We start from the raw sequence: 23313 nt of genomic DNA, 5'->3' as shown, positions 1-23313 counted from the left end.
TATAGTCCAACTTTCTCAATTAACTCATTTCAGGTCCCTTATCTTTAATTTTTTCCAAGGTAAACTTCACTGGAGCAGAAATTATTGTAGGATTTGAAGATGGAGTTGTTCGAATTCTTGAACTTTATGATCCAAAAGGGCTCACGATTTTTGTGGGACGGAAGAAAATTTCAGATGCCGATATTCGCTTGAAACAGGTTTTCAAACCCCATACTGCTCATGTCACTGCTTTAGCTTATGAACGTGATGGGGAAATTCTAGCCACAGGGGTAAGCAGTACATTTCCTTTCTTTTCTTGTTGAAATTTTATAGTTAACATTGCCTTATAAGTACTCCTACTTCATCATGTCTTATTTACTGAAATTCATTTTCTATCAATATATTCATATTTTGCTTTCTTTATAGTCATATTCTTTCAATGTAGTCTGTGAATAGCCCTCTTTTTAATCAGAATGGAGCTGGAGCATGTGAATAACACTTAAAAATATTCTTGCAAATTGAATTCTAATGCTTATTTTAAATGAATAGGAAATTTCAACTGGGGACCATGCTAGTTGTATTGTTTATAATCGGTATTTTATTCAACATAGGTATGTTCTTATATAGAATTGTCATAAATGAAGAGAATAACCATGTAAATTCTTTATGCACTAGTAGGCGAGCATATGCATGGTAGAATTTTTTTTGTGTGCATTTCTGAAAGTATGGTGATCATATTTTCAGAACCACATATTGAAACACATGGTTTGCCAAAAGTTCTAATGGGGAAAATGGAGCAAGTTTTAGAAATAAGAATTCTCCTAGAATAATCTGGGATATATGACCATTGTAGATAGAGATAGCATATGCTATTAAATGCTTTTTTTGTGATCTATAGACTAGATTTCATACTAATATATATTTGGTGGATGGGTCTTTTTCCTTAGAGTAAAGATCAAACTGTTTTCTTCTTTGAAGTGGAAAGGGATTATAAGCCAATTGGTTATATTAATACTCCTGGACCTGTGTGTCAGTTAATGTGGTCTCCTATGTCTCATGTAAGTCATTATTATTTGTCTTCCTGCTTAAATCTCAATTACTACATAGTGAAACTATCTTGTAGATAGAGAATAGCAGGTGGAATTTTTAGCCCACTCCTGGTTCCTGCAGTGAGGGTCAGGGATGCAACAACAGAAAGTTCAGGTGGCTGCTGCTGGGGTTGGCCAGTAGAGCATCACTCAGGAGCCTTCCTCTCTCTCACTGCCTCCTTTCTCTTTCACGGTCTTATTGGTTGACCATGATCCTCTCTCAAAACCCAGCGTTTTTTCAGGCTTTCCTCCAATGGGACTTTTGGCCACAGGCACGACATGTCGAAATGCTTTCTCCTTGATCAGTCAGTCTCTCTGAGAATCAGAAGCTGAATTCTAAGGTCTGAATGTACTTTTCCTCATCTTTATCTCTTTGCTTCTCCTCTGCCCTCAATCCACATCTATTTCCTCTTCTATCCTTTTATTTCTTCTTTCTTAGCAATTGGTAATTCAGTATTGATTACTAATGTCTTTTAATGTCTCCAGTTTTACTAAATGTGAGCATATGATAATTCAGTCATCTAAATATTGATTGACTGTCTAAACCAAGTGCTGTGCCAGGTGCCAGGATAATAATACTGACGAATTGCATAGAAGTGCCATCAGGATTCTTGGAGTAACATTGGTAATCTACTTTAAGCTTTTCTAAATAAAAGGACCAGAAAATACATTAGTATTATCTAAAAATGCTTTTTGAAATTAGTCAACAAATACTCATTGTTTCTATCTTTTCTAGGCACTGTGGTGGATTAAATAAGCAGTACAAAACAGTCTCTCGAGGAGAAAAAAATATACATTTAAAAAGTTAAATATACCTTATCATTGAACAATAAGGTTTCACAAAGGAATTGATGACTAAAATATCAATGGTATAGACCAAGCTTGTCCAACCCATAGCCTGTGGGCTACATGCAGCCTAGGATGGCTTTGAATGAGGCAAAATACAAATTCGTAAACTTTCTGAAGACTTTATGAGATATTTTGCAGTTTTTTTTTTTTTTTAGCTCATCAGCTGTTGTTAGTGTTAGTTAGTGTATTTTATGTGTGGGCCAAGACAATTCTTCTTTTTCCAGTGTGGCCCAGGGAAGCGAAAAGATTGGACACCCGTGGTATAGACAATGTGTATTGTGAATTTAGAGCAGGGAACTATCAAGAAAGGAAAGTTAAAATTAAGTTATTATTTTGTATTACTGTACCTTGATTTTGAGAAATTGGTAGGATATGACCAAATGAATAAGAGATGGGTACAGATGGTTCAGGTGAAGGGAGTGGTAGCTGCAAAGGAAGCTCTGTGAGAAAGCATGAATGTTTATATCACAACGTAAAACATTATGTGCATCCTTTATTCACTTCCCTAGATACAAAGTTAAAAAGATCAACCAACATTTGCCAGGGGTTGGGGCAGTGAGTGGGAGGGGAGTAGGTGTGACATTAAAGAAGTAGCTTGAGGGAGACCTTTGTGGTGATGGTATAGTTTTGTGTCTTAATTGTCATGATGCTTACACAAATCTACACATATGAGAAAATGATGTAGAGCTGTACACACATTCTGTACTAATGTCAAAGTCCTGGGTGGTTTTGTATAGTTGCATAAGATGTAATCAGTGGTGGAAACTGAGTGAAGGGTATGTGATACCTCTGTGTACTATCTTTTCAACTTCCTGTAAATCTATAATTATTTTGAAATAAGTTAAAAAAATTAAAAGTAATTATTGGTTTATTTGTGTGGCTATAATGGAATACTTGAGGCTGGGCAATTTGGCTCATGGCTTTGCAGGCTACACAAGAAGCATGGTGCCAGCATCTTCTGGTGAGGGCCTCATGGGCTTGTAGTCATGTCAGAAGGTGAAAGGGATCTAGCTTGTATAGAGATCATGTAGTGAGAGAGGAAGCAAGAGGGAGAGCGGGGAGACCAGGTGTGGTGGCACACACCTGTAATCCCAGCACTTTGGGAGGCCAAGGCAAGTGGATCACTTGAGTGCAGGAGTTGAGACAAGCCTGGGCAACATGGTGAAACCCTGTCTCTACAAAAAATACAAAAATTAGCCAGATGTGGTGGTGCACGCCTGTAGTCCCAGCAACTCGGGAGGTTGAGGTGGGATGATCGCTTGAGGCTGCAGTGTGCCAAGATCGCGCCACTGCGCTCTATCCAGCCTGGGTGTCAGAGTGAGACCCTATCACAAACAAACAAACAAAAGAGGGAGTGGGGGAAGTGCCAGGCTCTTTTTAATCACCAGCTCTCCTGGGAATGAATAGAACAAGAACCCACCCCCTTCCCCACCCAGGGAAAGCATCAACCTATTCATGAGGCATCCACCCGCAAGACCCAAACACCTCCCATTAGGCCCCATGTCTAACATTAGAGATCAAATTTCAATGTGAGATTTGTAGGGGACAAACAACCTGTACCATGCAAGACCAAAACACTCAGCGTAATTTAAAAGTCATTTTGGGCAGTCCTGCTTGCTAGCACTTGTATTTCTAAAATCATTTGCAAATTACTAAAGTAAAAAGTAAATTACTGTATGTAACTGACCTGCTGCAGACTTTAATTGTCCAAATTGCAGTAGATCTTAGCCCTTACCAGCTGAAATATCAGATCTCATATCTGAGCATAAAGCATTAAGCTTCTGCCTAATGGTTTTGGGTAGTTCCGGTAAGGGTGCATCCCATGTACACACAGAGCCATTCTGTCTGCCATGGTTACTACCATGTTCACTTTGGCAGCAGTGTGGAGAAGACACAAGGGAGCCAGGTCAGGGGCAGGTGGATCTATTGGGCAGCTGTGATGTGACTAGAGCATGAAAGACTGTGCAGACAAGAGATATTTAGAAGAGAAAATTGAAGAACTTGGTGATCTTTTATTTTTGTGAAGATAATTTGGAGGTGTCTAAATGGAGTTCATTATAGTCTCTCTAAGACATGTTCTTCCTCCCGTATTATTCTTGGACTTCCATTTTCCCTGTCACTAAAGCCAGAATCTTGAGAATTATTCTTGTCTTTATTACTATTATTTTTTATTTTTGTGGGTACATGATGTGTGTGTGTGTGTGTGTGTGTATGTATACATGAGATATTTTGATAAGGTGTATAATGCATAATAATCATACCAGAGTAAATGGGATATCCATCACCTCAAGCATTTATCCTTTATGTTACAAACAATCCAATTATACTCTTTCAGTTATTTTAACATGTGCAATAGATTATTATTGGCTACAGTCTCCCTGTTGTGCTATTAAATACTAGATCTTATTCATTTTATGTATTTTTTCTTACTCATATACCATCCCCAATTTGCACCCCACTCCCCCCCACCACACCCACCACCCTTCTCATCTGCTGGTAACCATCATTTTACTTTCCATCTCTATGAGTTCAGTTGTTTTCATTGTTAGCTCACAAGTAAGTGAGACCATGTGATGTTTGTCTTTCTGTGCCTGGCTTTTTTCACTTAACATAATGACCTCCAGTTCCATCCAGGTTGCTGCAGATAATAGGATCTCATTCTTTTTTATGGCTGAAGAGTACGCATTGTGTATATGTACCACATTTTCTTTATCCATTCATCTGTTGTGGGATAGTTAGGTTGCTTTCAAATCTTGGCTATTGTGAATAGTGCTGCAATAAACATGGAAGTACAGATGTACTGATTTCCTTCAATACACTGATTTCCTTTCTTTTGGGTATATACCTAGCAGTGGGATTTGCTGGATCATATGTTAGCTCCATTTTTAGTTTTTTTGAGGAGCCCCAAACTGTTCTCCATAGTGGTTATACTAATTTACATTCCTACCAACAGTGTACTTTATTTACTCCACATTCTTACCAGCATTTGGCATTGCCTGTCTTTTGGAAAAAAGCCATTTTAACAGGAATGAGATAATATCTCGTTGTAGTTTTTAATTTGCATTTCTCTGACGATTAGTGATGTTGAGCACCTTTTCATATACCTGTTTGCCATGCGCATGCCTTCTTTTGAGAAATGTCTCTTCAGATTTTTTGCCAATTTAAAAATTGAATTAGTAGATTTTTCCCCCATAGAGTTGTTTGGGCTCCTTGTATATTCTGGTTATTAATTCCTTGTCAGATGGATAGTTTGCAAATATTTTCTGTCATTCTGTGGGGTGTCTCTTCACTTTATTGATGGCTTCCTTTGCTGTGCAGAAAGTTTTTAACTTGATGTGATTCCATTTGTCCATTTTCACTTTGGTTGCTTGTGCTTGTGGGGTGTTATTCAAGAAATCTTTGCCCAGTCCAATGTCCTGGAGAGTTTCCCCAATGTTTTCTTTTAATTGTTTCATAGTTTTGAGGTCTTAAGTTTAAGTCTTTAATTCATTTTGATTTGATTTTTGTATATGGCAAGAGATAGGGGTCATTTTATTCTTCTGCATGTGGATATCCAGTTTTTCCAGAACCGTTTATTAAAGAGACTGTTCTTTGTGCAATCTATGTTCTTGGCATCTTTGTCAAAAATGAGTTCACTGTAGATGTATGGATTTGTTTCTGCATTCTGTATTCTGTTCTATTGGTCTGTGTTTCTGTTTTTATGTCAGTACCATGCTGTTTTGGTTACTGTATCTCTGTAGTATAACTTGAAGTCAGGTAATGTGATTTCTCCAGCTTTCTTCTTTTTACTCAGAATAGCTTTTTCTATTCTGAGTCTTTTGTGATTCTGTATAAATTTTAGGATTTTTTTTCTATGTTTATGAAGAATGTGATTGCTATTTTGATAGGGATTGCATTTAATTTGTAGATTGCTTTAGATAATATGGACATTTTAACAATATTGATACTTCCAATCTATGAATATGGAATATCTTTCTTTTTTGTGTCATCTTTAATTTCTTTCATCCAATTTTATAGTTGTCATTATAGAGATCTTTCATTTCTTTGGTTAAGTTAATCTCTATGTATTTTATTTTATTTGTAGCTATTGTAAGTGGGATTACTTTTTTAAATTTCTTTTTCAGATTGTTTGCTGTTGGTGTATAGAAATGCGATTGGTTTTTGTGTGTTGATTTTGTATCCTGCAACTTTACTGAATTTACTGAATTTACTAGTTCTAACAGTTTTTTGGTGGCATCTTTAGATTTTACCAAATATAAGATCATATATTCTGCAAACAAGGATAATTTGACTTCTTTCTCTCTAGTTTGGATGCCCTTTATTTCTTTCTTATCTGATTGCTCTATCTAGGACTTCCAGTACTACGTTTAATAACAGCAGTAACAGTGGGCATCCTTGTTGGGTTTCAGATCTTAGAGGAAAGGCTTTCTGTATTCATTTAGTATGATACTAGCTATAGGTCTGTCATATATGGGTTTTATTGTGTTGAGGTATGTTCCTTCTCTACTCAGTCTTTTGAAAATTTTTATCATGATGGGATGTTAAATTTTATTAAGTGCATTTTCAGCATCAGTTGAAATGATCATATGATTTTTGTCCTTCATTCTGTTGATATGATGTATCACACTGATTGATTTGCATATGTTGAACCATCCTATCATCCCTGGGATAAATCCCACTTGGCCATGATGAATGATCTTTTTAATGTGTTGTTGAATTCAGTTTGTTAGTGTTTTGTTGAGGTTTTGTATCAATATTCATCAGTGATAGTGGCCTGTAGTTTTCTTTTTGTGATGTGCCTTTGTCTGGTTTTGGTATTAGGGTAGTACTGGCCTGGTTGAATGAGTTTGGAAGTATTCCCGCCTCCTCAGTTTTCATAATAGTTTGAGCAGGATTGATATTCTTAAATGTTTGATAGAATTCAACAGTGAAGCCATTTGGGTCCCAGGCTTTTCTTTGCTGGGAGACTTTTTAAAATTATGGCTTTGATCTCATTACTCAATATTGGTCTGTTCACGTTTTGAATTTCTTCATGGTTCAGTCTTGGTAGGTTGTATCTTCTAGGAATTTTACTATTCAAGGTTTTAAAATTTATTGGTATACAGTTGCTCATAGTAGCCTCTAATGATCCTTTGAATTTCTGTGGTATCAGTTGTAATGTTTCCTTTTTCATCTTTGATTTAATATATTTTAGTCTTCTCTCTCTTTTTTTGTTAGTCTGGCTAAAAGTTTGTCAATTTATCTTTTGCAAAAACAACTTTTTAACTTATTGATCTTTTGTATTTTCTTTCATTTTCATTTAATTTTGTTCTGATCTTTTTAATTTATTTTCTTCTACTAATTTTGGTTTGGGTTTGCACTTATTTTTTTTGTTCTTTAAGATACGTCATTAGTTATTTGAAGTTTTTCTATCTTTTTTGATGTAGTTGCTTATAGCTATAAACTTTTCTCTTAGTACTGCTTTCACCATATTCCACAGGTTTTGGTATGCTGTGTTTCCACTGCCATTTGTTTCAACACATTTTTAAATTTTCTTCTTAATTTCTTCATTGACCCACTGGTCATTCAGGAACATATTGTTTAATTCCTGTGAGTTCATGTAGTTTCCAAAATTCCTTTTTATTGATTTCTAATTTCATTTCATTTTGGTCTGAGAAGATACTTGATATAATTTCATTTTTAAAAATGTTTTAAGACTTGTTTTGTGGACTAGCATATGGTCTGTTCTTCAGAATTATCCATATGCTGAGGAGAACAATGTGTATTCTGCAGCCATTGGATAAAATGTTCTGTAAATATCTATGAGGTCCATTTGGTCCATAGTACAGATTAAGTCCAATGTTTCTTTGTTCATTTTCTCCCTGGAAGATCTGTCCAGTGTTGACAGTTGGGTGTTAAGAGTCTCCAGTTATTGTTGTATTGGGGTTGATCTCTTTCTTTAGCTCTAATAATATTTGATTTCTATATATCTAGGTTCTTCAGCATTGAGTGCATATATATTTACAATTATTATATCCTTTTACTGAATTGACCCCTTTATCACTATATAATGACCTTCTTTGTCTTAAAAATCTATTTTTTTCTGATGTAAATGTAATTGTTTCTACTCTATTTTGATTTCCATTTGCATAGAATATCTTTCTGTTCCTTTACTTTCAGTCTATATGTGTCTTTATAGATGAGGTGTGTTTCTTGTAGGCAACAGATCACTGAGGCTTGTTTTTTAAATCCATTCAGCCATCTCATTTCTTTTGTTTGGAGAGTTTAGTCCATTTACATTCATTGTTATTGTTGATAAGTAAGGACTTACTTCTGCCATTTTGTTATTTGCTTTCTGGTTGATTTGTGGTCTTCTTTCCTTCCTTCTTATCTACCTTTTAGTGAGGGTGATTTTCTCTGGTGGTATGTTTTAAATTTCTTTTGTATCCATTGTATGTTTTTTTCATTGAGGTTACCATCAGGGTTGCAAATAATATCTTATAACAATCTAAAGACATACAGAAGTTGAATGAATAAAAAAATAAGACCCACTTTGGTTGAAAGGCAAGTGATGGAAAAAGACATTCCATGCAAATGGTAACCAAACATAAGCAGGGATTGCTGTATTTATATCAGACAAAATAGACTTGACATAAAAACTGTCATAAGATACAAAGAATAACATCTTATAATAATAAAATATCAGTCCACCAGAAAGATATAACAATTATAAATATAAATATAAATACACACACACACACACACACACACACACACACATATACACACATCCCACCTCAGAGCACCTAAATATATAAAGCAAACATTGAGAAAGATGAAGGGAGAAATAGAAAGTAATACAATAATAGTAGACTTCTATACCCCACTTCTAATAATGGATAAAACATATAGATAGAAGATCACTAAAGAAACAGAGGCAGGGCGCAGTGCCTCACACCTATAATCCCAGCACTTTGGGAGGCTGAGGCAGGCCAGTCACCTGAGGTCAGGAGTTTGAGACAAGCCTGGCCAACATGGTGAAACCCTGTCTCTAACCCCCCCTCAAAAAAAATACAAAAATTAGCTGGGTGTGGTGGCATGCCTATAGTCCCAGCTACTGGGGAGGCTGAGGTGGGAGAATCCCTTGAACCCAGGAGGCGGAGGTTTCAGTGAGCTGAGGTCACACCACTGCCCTCCAGCCTGGGTGAGAGCAAGACCCCATCTCAAAACAAACAAACAAACAAACAAACAAACAAGCAAGCAAAACCCCAGAAGACTTGTATAACACTATAGGCCAAATAGCCCTAACAGATGTGTTCAGAGCAGTCCACCAACAGCAGTAGAATACACATTCTTCTCAAGTGATATGCAACTTTCTCTGGGATAGATCAAATTCTGTTTTTACCACATACAATGAAGTTTTCTGAACAAGAAAGAAAATCATAAAATATAAACTCTGTTTCTTTGAGGCCCTTGTCATTCACCTGTAACATCTTTTCTTTCTACATTGCTATAATCTGACCACCTGGTTGATCCTGCTTCTTTATTTGAATTTTGAGAATATGGTTATCTTTCTCTCCAGTAAAAGTACAAACAAGTATTCTGAATGATATTGTATTAGTCTGTTTTCACACTACTGATAAAGACATATCCAAGACTGGGTAATTTATAAATAAAAAGAAGTTTAATATACTCACAATTCCTCATGGGTGGGGAGGCCTCACAATCATGGTAGAAAACAAAGGAAGAGCAAAGGGATGTCTTACATGGCAGCAGGCAAGAAGAGGACTTGTGCAGGGGAACTCCTCTTTATAAATCCATCAGATCTTGTGAGACTTATTCACTATCATGAGAACAGCACAGGAAAGACCTGCCCCAGTGATCCAATTACCTTCCACTAGGTTCCTCTCATGACATGTGGGAATTGTGGGAGCTACAATTCAAGATGAGTTTTGGGTAGGGACACAGCCAAACCATATCAGATATTAACCATGTGGATAATTGATCAAACAGCATCAGACTCTGAACTTCTTGACTCCCTCATCTTCCATGATTTATATAGTTTGCCCACACACTTTCACAGCTACCCACTGGATACTTATTACTGTGTTTTTGTTTGCTAGACCTACCATAACAAAATACAACAAAGTGGATGGCTTAAACAACATAATTTCTTTCCTCACAATTCTGGAGGCTAGAAGCCCCAAATCAAGGTGTTGGTAGGTTTAGTTTCTTATGAGACCTCTCTGCTTGGCTTGCAGACAACTGTTTCTTGCTATGTTCTCACATGGTCATCTCTATGTTTATGTTTGTGTTGTCTGTGTCTTAATCCCCTCTTCTTATAAAGACATCAGTCATATTGGATTAAGGGCCCACCCTAACAACCCTGTTTTAACTTATCTCTTTTAAAGATCTATCCCCAAATGTAGTCACATTCTGAAGTATTTGGGGTTAGAACTTCAATATATGAATTTTTTTCTGAAGGGACACAATTGAGCACATAACAACTATAAGAGCTCAAGCTTAAAAGTCAACTATTTTGGGCTGGGTATGGTGGCTTACGTCTGTAATTCCAGCATTTTGGGAGGCCAAGGTGGGCGGATCACAAGGTCAGGAGATTGAGACCATCCTGGCTAACACGGTGAAACTCCGACTCTACTAAAAATACAAAAAAATTAGCTGAGCGTGGTGGCAGGCACCTGTAGTCCCAGCTACTCGGGCGGCTGAGGCAGGAGAATGGTGTGAACCCAAGAGGCGGAGCTTGCAGTGAGCTGAGATCATGCCACTGCACTCCAACCTGGGTGACAGAGCAAGACTCCGTCTCAAAAAAAAAACAAAGTCAACGATTTGGAAACCATCATTCTCAGCAAACTAACACACGAACAGAAAACCAAACACCACATGTTCTAACTCATAAGCGGAAGTTGAACAATGAGAACACATGAACGCAGGGAGGGGAACATCACACACTGGGGCCTGTCAGCGGGTGGGAGGATAGGGGAGGGATAGCATTACGAGAAATACCTAATGTAGATGACGGGTTGATGGGTGCAGGAGACCACCATGGCATGTGTATACCTATGTAACAAACCTGCACATTCTGCACATGCATCCTAGAACTTAAAGTATAATTTAAAAAAAAAAAAAAGTCAACTATTAAACTAGCCTTTACTCTGACTTCACCCTTTGTCTTTTTCAGACAATTTATTTGCCACTCTATCTCCAAGCAGTTCTTTGATGACACGGACCTGTATTTCATTCACAATTTGCTTTTCCTAATTTATTAGTTCTCTCTTCTTCATTTCCTTCCATGTCCAGCTTAAATTTTATAATTCTTTATTTCAATAATACTATGAATTGAATGTTTATACTCCCCCTGACACTCCAATTCATGTTAAAGCCTAAATCCCCCATGTGATAGTATTTGGAGGTGGGGCCTTTGAGGTAATTAGGTCATGAGGGTGGAACCTTTGTGAATGGGATTAATTTCCTTATAAGGGGATGAAGAGACCAGAGTTTGTTCTCTCTGTCCTGTGAGAATACAACAAGATCACCATCAATGAACCAGGAAAAATGCCCTTATCAGATACTGGATCTGCCAGTCCCTTGATCTTGGGCTTCCCAGCTCCTGGAACTCCGAGAGATGAATTTCTGTTATTTAAGCTACCTAGTTTATGGTATTCTATTATAGCGGCCTGAACTAAGATAAACAAGGATCAAAAACATTCTTCCAATGCCCTGATTTCCTTTATTCCTCTGTCTTTTCTTCATACCCATCAAGCAAAAGTCCATCTCTGAACTTCCCCCAACTAATTTATATTGGCCTATAGTGATCAGCCAAAGGCTGCTGGAGATAGTTATATGTCAACGAAGATTACCTCCTCTATAATTTAGTGATTAAAATGGCCTCGACATAATCCATAAAATGGTTCAGCAATCCCATGACATTGCTCTTATCAACTCCCTCTTTCACATATGATGACCATTTTAGAACTTTTCTTCTCTACAAAGCTTCAAGCCTTTTGCTCCCAACTCACTCTCAGCAAAACTTGTATCATAGAAAAACTAGGAGCCCTCAGACAGGAACTTTTTCACTTCCCAGTACCAAACGGAAAATCCCATTTACCTCTGTATTCATCTGCTCCTCCTCCCTCTTTTGCAATAGAGAAGCTGTCTCCCTTCCTACTTAAGGCCAATTCTGCCTCTTGCCCTTTTGTTTCTACTCTCTCCCAGTTTTTTAAAAAATATTTTACATTTTTTCTCTTTTCTGTCATAGAAATTTAATCATACCTGTTTATTGGACTGTTTCCTTCAGTATTTAAATATGTTCTTGTTTCTCCCACTTACAAAACATAACTTCCTTGATCTTATATTCTCCTCTAGCTACTACCCTATCTCTCTAATCAGCCTACTTTCTCAAAAGGATGGACTATTCTCAGACTCCATTTCCTTACATATCACTCTCTCCTTTATGTGCTCTTACCTGACTTCTAGTCTCATCATTCCACCAAATCAGCTCTTCTAAAAGCACCAATAATAATCCATTTAACATTTAGTTCTTATATTTCTTGACCTCTTAGCAACGTTTGATCCTATCAATCTGTCCTTACTTTTTGAAATACCATTTCGCTTTCACTTTTGTGGTACTATGCTTCGCTGGTTCCCTTTCCCACATCTTGTCATTCTTTCTCAGTCTTCCTCACTCAGTCATTGAGTATTAAGTTTCCCTAAGGCTCTGCCAATCTCTCCTCTCATTCTGTTCTTTTGCCCTAGGTGATGCCATCCAAGCCACAGTTTTCTTTTAAAAGCAAATGTTCCACAGGACTTTTGCACATGGTGTTTTCCTTGAGGGCTTGCTCCCTCAAACCCTCCCTTAACTCATTATGTAATTATAATTTATATATTCTTTACCTTGAAACTCAGATACCACCTTCTCTGAAAGCTTTGTACAACCTACTTGTTCTATGACACCTCTGCAGGACTTCTGCAATTATAATTTATGTTTATTTATCTGATTTGCTAAATTACAAGCTTCCATTGGAGATAAGCTACATTATGGCAGATATTATGTTTTTCTTATTACAAATTTATCCCTACCACTTAAGAAAATGCTGAGTACATAGTAGGCACACAACAAATAATTGTAGATGAAATAACCAAATGAATAAACATTTCAAATAATGTATCTGTAAATATCAAGACGGGGATTTCCTATTCATGATTAAATACATGGTTTTGAAGCCAAGAGAGAAGTCTGGGCTGGAGAGATTAATTTGAAATTTAATTGCATGTAAATGATAATGAAGGTTGTAAGATTTCCCAGAAAATGCTTATGGAGGGAGAGAAGAGGGAAGAGGACAAAAACCTTGGGAACATCCACATTTGTTAAACTGAGGCAGAGAGAGGATGAGCCATCAAAGTAGGCTGGGACCGACTATACCATCCACACACGCAGACTTTCCTTGGCAGTCCTAATTTTAATATTTGGCCCTTCCAGCTAACAGGTTTCACAATCACATATATTCATCAGAAAATCAGAAAATATGTATGAATCACATATGTTATGGCATCTATAAGGGAACCAAATGTAAATCTAATTTTAATAATTACCTTATTAATTAATGATATGACAATAATTAATACTTATGACTATATAGTAATTATTAATAAACTTGACTTTTTAACCAATAACTGCAGTGAGGAATTAGTGTGTTTTAAACATGGCTAATATACATAGTAATTATATTTTTTATTTATAATCTTTTTAAACTATGCTTTAAAAAATTTGCCTAAATGTAAATGTGTTCAATTTTTCTTTTTTAGCTTGAAAGTACTTTACTAATTATCTGTGAAAATGGCTATATTCTTGAAGCTCCACTTCCAACCATAAATCTAGAAGAGGATGATCATGATGTAGTCTCCTATGAAATCAAAGACATGTGCTTAAAATGTTTCCATTTTTCAAGTGTCAAATCTAAGATTCTGGTATGGAATATTACTGAAGCATTATCTTCTAATAATTTCCTTTCCTTAGAATGTAAAATATCCTGTGTTAAGTGCTGATGGAATACAGAAAATAAAAAAACATAGGTCCGGAACTTAAGGAGTTTATAATCTGGTAGGAAAGCAGCTATTAGAAGGCAGTAGTAAATAGATATGGAAATCAAAATGCAAAGAAGGAAATTTTAGGGGTCTGCAGAAGAAAAGAGAGGATTCTGATAGAGGGATATGGGAGAAGGTCAAAGATGACTGCCTGGAAGTGACATTTGGTACCTAAAGAATAGGAAAGGCCAGGCACATTGGCTCATGCCTGTCATCCCAGCACTTTGGGAGGCTGAGGTGGGAGGATTGCTTGAGCCCAGGAGTTTATGGTTGCAGTGAGCTATGATTGCACCACTGAACTCCAGCCCAGGTGACAGAGTGAGACCCTGTCTCAAGAAAAAAAATAGGGGGAATTTTGAGAGGTGAAAATAGGACGATGGCAATAAAGGCTGGAAGAACATCCCAAGAGAACACAGAGTTATGAGTGTTTTCAAGAAATGAGGAATAGATCATTTCAAGAAATGAGGAATAAAATATAGGTAGGCAATTTGTGGAGGGATGTTTCAAGAGTCTGTGACCAATGCATGGGGCTCCTTAAATGCCAGCCAAGACATTTCATTTTAGACCATTGAGATCCATTGCGAGTTTGTGAGGAGAGGATTGATGTGATGATATGTAAGTTAGGAAGATAATTGTGAGGGGTGAACAGAATGAAGTGGTAAAAGATGGGAGGTGGAAATACCAGTGTCAGAGGGCTTTTGCAAAGGACAATTGATAGATGATGAAGGCCAAACTCACAGTATTACTAAAGTTGGAAGCAACTTTCCTTGTGGACTCTTTCAGTCTGCCTAATTCCTGGGTTAACAGTGATAGGCTCCAAGAGAAGTTATATTTAGCCTCTCTATTAGGAAAAAAATGACCAAATAATTTCTGTAAAACCAAGATTAATAGGGATAGAACAAAAATGAGTCATTCCAATGATTTAAAAGTTTTAATGATAAAAAATATATTCTCACATTGGTGAGTATTTTTAAATACTATTTTTACAGAGCTGTGTATCTTTCTATTTTCATTGTCATCCCCAATGGTGTAAATGAACGAATGAGTCATAATTGTTTTTATACCTACTTAATGTTTCTTTTAAAAGAGATCAATAGAAATTGAAAAGAGGGAGAGACAAAGGAAGTTGAAGGAAAAAATAAGGGAAGAAAGGAGGAACAAGCTAGCAGCAGAGATGGGAGAAGATGGAGAAAAAGAATTTCAGGAGGAGGAAGAGGAGGAAGAGGAGGAGGAGGAAGAAGAGCCTTTACCGGAAATATTTATTCCATCAACCCCCTCTCCCATCCTCTGTGGATTTTACTCGGAGCCAGGGAAGTTCTGGGTTTCTTTGGTAGGTAACAATGTAACAATTTTTACCTCAATCATATTTCAATATAGTTTGTAGTTATTGTAACTTCATTCTTTCTTGCTCTTATGTTAAGATTTCACTTATCTACATTTTTTAAGATTTCATTTATTAAATACTATTGAAGTTGTGAGTTTTGGTGAATGAAAGTGGGATACAGTTGTTTTAAAATAATCTTAACATCTTTTTTATATGTCTACTTGTGCAGATAATTGTACAGATAAATCTATAGATTATCTATTATCTGCTTGTCAATCATAATGTTCCAGGCAGGTCAAAGTGGAGAAGGATCAAGTGTAGAAAGGCAAAAGGCTAGGGGTTTTTCCAACCAAGACTGTTGTTTTTTAATTTTGAAAAGAATAGCTTTCATGGCAGTACTATCCAGTAGACTTTTCTTACTTCTCATTATCTACAACTGTGCTATGTGGTCACATGCAAGTCTAGGAAGATAAGTGTTTTCAGATGGTCTCATTGCCACCCTGAACAAAACCAGAACTTGGCTCATAAGGAAGAAGGGAAAAATGGATATTAGGAAGAAAGTATCAGGGCCTATCACAATGCTGTAGGAGTACATTCTCCAATTATACATTTTTTACTCTTTGCCTGAAATATTTTATTGATCTACTACAAAGCAAGATTTCCTTCATTATAATTTTGTCACAATTTTCAGTTCCATCCACCAAAAAAAAAAAAAAAAAAAAAATTCATAAAAGTGTATGTGGAAGATCATTACTAATTCATCACTGGTCCTAGGTCTTTAGCCAGGCCAGCGCACTGACTAGCCAAGGACTGTTGCTGTAAGGAGTGATGAGTGTTGACTTTTTCCCTCCTCAACTTTTCCTAGAACTATATCTTTTGTATTACTAAGGAGGCAAGCAGAAAGAAGGATGGAAAATAGCACTGGAGGCATCATAGGACGTCATGTATTAGTTCCTCTACCCTTTCTGCCTGTCTTCTGTGTTTTATAAAACAATTGTAAATGACTACTATTGTATGGAGTTCAATGGATAAAGGGATAAAGAAAACATGGTTCCTCTCTCCAGGAAGTCTTCATTTGAGGGACAGAAGTACAGAAACAATTAACTGTAATACAATGCAGTAAATTTCCAGTGTCCTGGAAATATAGATGCAAAAATTACTTACTATTTAACAAACATATTTGAGCCAGGGGCAGAGGTGCATGTCTGTAGTCCCAGCTACTCAAGAGGCTGAGGTGGGAAGATTGCTTGAGCCCAGGAGTTCAAGACCAGCCTGTATAATATAGTGAGACCCCATCTCAAACAACAACAACAACAACAAAACACAAACAGAAAACCCCACGCATATTTAGTACTTACTCTTAGGGTTTCCAAGTAAAATTACATAGTACATACTTACACTAAAAATTATTTTTAGCTGGGTGCAGTGTCTCACACCTGTAATCCCAGTACTTTGGGAGGCCAAGGTGGGTGGATCACGAGGTCAGGAAATTGAGACCATCCTGGCCAACATGGTGAAATCCTGTCTCTACTAAAATACAAAAAATTAGCCGAGCATGGTAGCAGATGCCTGTAGTCCTAGCTGCTCGGGAGGCCAAGGCAGGGGAATCACTTGAACCCAGGAGGTGAAGGTTGCAGTGAGCCAAGATTGTGCCACTGCACTCCAGCCTGGTGACAGAGCAAGACTGCATCTCAAAAAAAAAATAAATATATATATATATAGATAGATAGATAGATAGATAGATAGATAGATATTATATCTCTCTCCATATATATTTTTGTCTGAAATTTAAATTTAATAGATGACCTTTATTTTCATTTGCTGAATATGACAACCTACTTATTCTGTACCAGGTATTTTTCTAAGTAATTTACTTAACCAACCATAAAATAAGTGCTATTATTTTTTGCATTTTATATATGAAGAAACCAAGGCGTGGAAATGTTAGGCATTTTATCCAAGGCCATATAACTAATGAGAAGTGAAACTAGGATCTGGACTCAAGCATTCTAGCTCCAGAGTTCATACCCTTAACCATTAAGCTACACTGGTGAACAAGGTTAAAGTATAGTTAACAGAGGTAGCAGAGCTTGAGCCAACAATTTGACAACTGTGTGCCTGCAGCCAAACAAATGGTGAAGAAAAACCCATCTCATTTTGAAGTAATGACTGCAGTCCTCAAATCAATACTCACACTGCGGCCGATTCTACTGCCCAGCCATATTCACTTTCCAAATTATTGCATTAAGTCTTTCTTCTCCCCTCAAACATTTTGTACCTTCTCTTACTCTTCAATGATAACCTCATCTCACATTTCACAGAAAAAAATAAAAGCAGATGGAATTTCCTTTTCTTGTCTCAATTAGATGTAACACCCTATAGGGATCTCTATACCTTTTGTCTGCTTTATCTATTGTTATAATTGGAGAACAGTCCCTTGCAACTCTCCAAGGACACTGTTCCCAAGAGCTGCTTGATCCCATCCCTTCTCATTTTCTCAAAAATTTTGCTCCTGAGATAAACCACTTGGTCTCCTGTATCATCAATTTCTGTCTTTTCTATTCAGTTATTATCATGAGCATACAAACATGCTCTAGTACTAATTTTAATTATATTTCCTTAACCTCTCTTTCTTTCTGCCCCCCTGCTCTATTACATAAAAAGTTACTGAAAGAATCATCTGTAATCATTGGCTTAACTTATCCACCTCCTATTTGACTTCAGTCCCTTCCAGCAGGGCTTCTATCTCCATCACTTCACTAATGATGACAAGCTCAGAGGTCAATTCTCTGTCCATTTGACTTTTCGGAACATTTAACAGAGTTGATCCCTCATACTTCTCAAATGTTTTCTTCTCTTGGCTTCTAAGACATTACACTCTTCTGGCCACTCCATTTCAGCCTCTTTTGCTGGCTTCTCATGTGCAGAACAAGCTCTGAAGTTTGAAATACTCCAGAGTGTGGCCTTGGGCCCCCTCTTTCTTGCTAAGGTAACTTTACACAGTCTGATGACTTTAAATATCACTTATCTTCCAGTGAATCTCAAATATTTATCTCTGGTCCTGACCTCTCCCCTCCACTTAGACTTGTATATACAACTTGACAATGCTCCTTGGCTCTCAAAATTAACCTGTCCAAGACATTACTTTTAAACCATACATGTCCCATACAAACCTGCTCCATCTCCATCTCAGTAAATGAGACAATCATCCACGTAGTTACTATGCCAAAACCTTGAAGTTATTAAGGATTCTTCTCTTTCCTTTACTATTTGATACCCTTATATCGAAACTAGGTCTCTTGTAAACAGTATATGGTTAGGCTTAAAAGAATCCTATAGGATTATATTTATCTTTTTAAAAAGTACTATGTTCATTTATATTTAATGTAATTACTGATATATTTTAGTTTAAATCTACCATCTTAGTAATTATTTCTATTTGTCACACTCGTTCTAAATTTCTTTTATTTCCCTTTTCCACCTTCTATTGAGTGATTAGGTAATTTTTTCTACAGTTTTCTTCCTCTACTAGATTATTAGTTATACATTCTTTTACTTTTCTTTTAGAGGTGATTTTATTTATTTATTTATTTTTGTTTTTGAGACAGAGTCTCACTCATTCTGTTGCCCAGGCTGGAATGCAGTGGTGCCATTTCGGCTCACTACAGCCTCTACTTCCCAGGTTCAAGTGATCCTCCTGCCTTAGTTTCCCAAGTAGTGGGGATTATAGGCATGTGCCAACATGCGTGGTTAAAAGGTGTAGTTTCTTCATTTTTATTTTGTTTGCAGTTCGTAGCACTCTAAATTTCAACATCTCTCTTCAGTTTTAGAAAATTCTCAGCCATTATCTACCACAATGTTGCTTCTGGCCTATCTTTTCACTCTCTTGTTCTAGGACCCCAACTTCATATGTATTACATCCTTCTCATTATGTTCCTTATGTATCTTACATCATTCAAGATTTTCCATCCTTTTTCTCTCTCTCCATGCTTTTGCCTATTTTTTTCTGATCTCTGTTCCAGCTTCATAACTGTCTTTTATTTTAAAGTTTGTTTTTCCAATTGTTTTTTATTGAAGTAAAAGACACATAAAATTGACCATCTTAAGCATTTTTAAGTGTACAGCTCAGTAGTACTAAACGCATTCACAATGTTGTGACATCATCACCAACATCCGTCTCCACTGTCCTCCTCATCCTGTCACACTGAAATTCCCATACCCATCAAATGATAACTCCTGATCTTCCCTTCTCTCAGCCCCTGGTAACCATCACTCTACTTTCTTTTTCTATGATTTTGACTACTCTAAGTATCTCAAATAAGTGAAATTATATAGTATCTGTCTCTTTATGACTGGCTTGTTTCACTTGGCATAATTTCCCCAAGTTTCATCCATGATGCGGCATACGTCAGAATTTCCTTTCAAGGCTGAATAATATTCCATTTTAAGTATGTACCGTATTTTGCTTATATACTCAGTCATCAATAGACACTTGGGGCCAAGCATGGTGGCTCATGCCTGTAATCCTAGCACTTTAGGAGGTCAAGGCAGGTGGATCACTTGAAGCCAGGAGTTCCAGACCAGCCTGGCCAACATGGCAAAACCCCATCTCTACTAAAAATAGAAAAAATTAGATGGGTGCAGTGGCTCACACCTGCTAGCTACCCGGGAGGCCAAGGCAGGAGAATGGCTTGAACTTGGGAGGTGGAAGTTGCAGTAAGCCAAGATGGCACCACTGCATTCTAGCCTGGGTGACAGAGTGAGACCCCATCTCAAAATAAACACACAAAAATAGGCACGTGGATTGCTCCCACCTTTTGGCTATTGTGAATAATGCTGCTATGAATGAGGTGGGTGTTCAAATACCTCTTTGAGACCCTGACTGAACCCTGGGAATGATTATTTCTTTCTCCATAAGTCTATGAGACTGCAGATAGCTTTGTCCAGCTTCTTAGCCTCTCAGCTGCCACTTTAAGAACTGACAGTTGCTCTGGGGAGTAAAGCAGTGTCAAATGCCAGGCTCACTTCTGGCTTTCCCTCTTGTTTGGATCTTGCGATTTTGGTAGCTTTCCAATGCCTTCAAACACATTTAGAAAATTTGTTCTGGTTGTTCTCAGTTGGAGAGTTCGGCTGAAACAATCTAGTCTGCCATTGTCAAAAGTGAAAACTTAGTAATTTGATTTTCAGAGGTGACCATGTTGTTACCTTCTCTTTCTTATTTATTCTTTTATTGTTCATAAAGTTGTTCTGACCCTTAATTTGTTTCCTATAATAAGGAGTCTCAGTAATAAGGAAATTAGAGCTGGAGCAATATAGCTCTTCCAGTTGATCATTCGTCTTCTCACTACATGGATAAATTTTTCTGAAGTAGCCCTTTCTGGAAAATTAACAGTGTTTATAGTTACCTTAAACTGAAAACTAGCTGTAAAAACGAGGACATGCAGAACCCTATTATTTGTTACTGCTTATTCAGAATAATGCTTGAAGACATAAAATGAAATTCTATAGGTAAGGAGTCAGAGGTGATCTCTCTCTTGTACTGGCTTTTAAATGAAAACAAATCATCATAAGGTTTTTATTATAATTATATAGTTGTGTATAAATGGATAAAGGAGATGATTTATAGAAATAATAAATCTATAATCATAGAAATTATGTAGAAGTAGATGTTTGAAAACATCTATTTTATGTTTTCAAATTTGAAATAATCAAAAAATTCTCATGCATTTATGTGTGTTATATTCAAGTACCACCTTCTATGTTACTTATCTCTTTTCTAGGGTGACTATGATTCTGGTTTTCTGTATCACTGCGAGTTCCCCCCTTGTGATAAAAACAGTGATTTCAAGGAACAAAAAGATGAACCTATCGATGTCCGTTATCTTGAGGATACAGAGGATAATCCCATCCAAACTATCACTTTCAAGTGAGCACTATTTCAAAAAGCTTTAAAAAAACCATATCCCATATCCCATTAGTGTCTATGCTTTTGTCCATCATGGATATTGTCAATTTTTAGAGATCCATCCAAATGAAGGGGTACTCAAAAAATATTTTGTTAAATAAATAAATGAATAAATATAATCAAAGCTAATACTGAAATTACATTTAAATACCCCCACCAAATATTCGGTCAGTGTTTTTGTTTATAGCACAATTGAATTGCATGGATTTACATTCTGTTACCTAGGAGGATGCTACTTACATAGTCAGAAATGAAGGTTCAGGGTTACAGTTATTCTGGAGAAATCACAATTGAATCATTAGCCCTTTGATAGTTGAGAACTAGGCATATATGCCAGTTATTTTTCTGACGACCCAATATAATAGCTCCAAATTTCAAATTGGCCCTTTTTCTCTGTTCTTTTGTATTAGTTTGCTAGGGCTGCCACAATAAAACACCACAGACTAGGTGGCTTAAACAGCAGAATCTCTTTTCTCACAGTTCTGGAGGCTGGAGTTCCAAGATCAAGGTGTCAGCAGCTTGGTTTCTTTTGAGGCCTCTCTCCTTGACTTACAGATATCTGCCTTCTTGCATGATCTTTTCTCTGGGTGCCTGTCATCCCTGATGTTTCTGTCTGTATCCTAATCTATTCTTCTTCTATTTTTTTTAAATTATTATACTTTAAGTTCAAGGGTGCATATGCACAACATGCACATTTGTTACATAGGTATACATGTGCCATGTTGGCTTACTGCACCTATCAACTCATTATTTATATTAGGTATTTCTCCTAATACTATCCTTCCCCCAGCCCCCACTCCCCAACAGGCCCTGGTGTATGATGTTCCCTGCCCTGTGTCCGTGTGTTCTCGTTGTTCAGTTCCCACCTATGAGTGAGAACATGCAGTGTTTGATTTTCTGTCCTTGTGATAGTTTGCTGAGAATGATGGTTTCCACCTGCATCCATGTCCCTGCAAAGGATATGAACTCAACCTTTTTTATGGCTGCATAGTATTCCATGGTATATATGTGCCACATTTTCTTAATCCAGTCTATCATTGATGGACATTTGGGTTGGTTCCAAGTCTTTGTTATTGTGAATGGTGCCACAATAAACATACATGTACATGTGTCTTTATAGTAGCATGATTTATAATCCTTTGGGTATATACCCAATAATGGGATCACTGGGTCAAATAGTATTTCTAGTTGTAGATCTTTGAGGAATCGCCACACTGTCTTTCACAATGGTTGAACTAATTTACACTCCCACTGGCAGCATAAAAGTGTTCCTCTTTTTCCACATCCTCTCCAGCATCTGTTGTTTCCTGACTTTTTAATGATCACTGTTCTAACTGGTGTGAGATGGTATCTCACTGTGGTTTTGATTTGCATTTCTCTGATGATCAGTGGTGATGAGCATTTTTTCATGTGTCTGTTGGCAGCATAAATGTCTTCTTTTGAGAAGTGTCTGTTCATATCCTTTGCCCACCTTTTGATGGGATTGTTTGTTGTTTTTTTTTTTCCTGTAAATTTGTTTAAGTTATTTGTAGATTCTGGATATTAGCCCTTTGTCAGACGGGTAGATTGCAAACATTTTCTCCCATTCTGTAGGTTGCCTGTTCACTCTGATGATTGTTTCTTTTGCTGTACAGAAGCGCTTTAGTTTAATTAGATCCCATTTGTCTATTTTGGTTTCTGTTGCCATTGCTTTTGGTGTTTTAGACATGAAGTCTTTGTCCATGCCTATGTCCTGAATGGTATCGCCTAGGTTTTCTTCTAGGGCTTTTATGACTTTAGGTCTTACATTTAAGTCTTTAATCCATCTTGAGTTACTTTTTGTATAACGTGTAAGGAAGGGATCCAGTTTCAGCTTTCTACATATGGCTAGTCAGTTTTCCCAGCACCATTTATTAAATAAGGAATGCTTTCCCCATTTCTTGTTTTTGTCAGGTTTGTCAAAGATCAGATGGTTGTAGATGTGTGGTGTTATTTCTGAGGCCTCTGTTCTGTTCCATTGGTCTGTATATCTGTTTTGGTACCAGTAC

The 23313-nt window shown here is 36.9% G+C and overlaps 1 protein-coding gene across 5 annotated transcripts in view; it reads left to right on the top strand.

Moving 5' to 3' along the window:
* Positions 1-23313, top strand: part of CFAP44 (cilia and flagella associated protein 44) — a 148147-nt gene that overhangs the window by 46491 nt on the left and 78343 nt on the right. For 4 of the 5 annotated variants that reach the window (XM_003893935.5, XM_017955139.2, XM_021934062.2 and 1 more), the window contains 5 exons: positions 60-269; positions 927-1037; positions 13719-13880; positions 15085-15327; positions 21102-21247. In XM_003893935.5, the coding sequence (XP_003893984.3) occupies positions 60-269; positions 927-1037; positions 13719-13880; positions 15085-15327; positions 21102-21247 (872 nt within the window). The remainder of the gene's footprint in view (positions 1-59; positions 270-926; positions 1038-13718; positions 13881-15084; positions 15328-21101; positions 21248-23313) is intronic. The other variant, XM_009199989.4, reaches the window with a different exon arrangement.

Source organism: Papio anubis, chromosome 2 (genome assembly GCF_008728515.1).
Source record: "Papio anubis isolate 15944 chromosome 2, Panubis1.0, whole genome shotgun sequence".
Lineage (NCBI taxonomy): Eukaryota > Metazoa > Chordata > Mammalia > Primates > Cercopithecidae > Papio > Papio anubis.
This window is presented reverse-complemented; position numbering and strand designations above follow the sequence as displayed.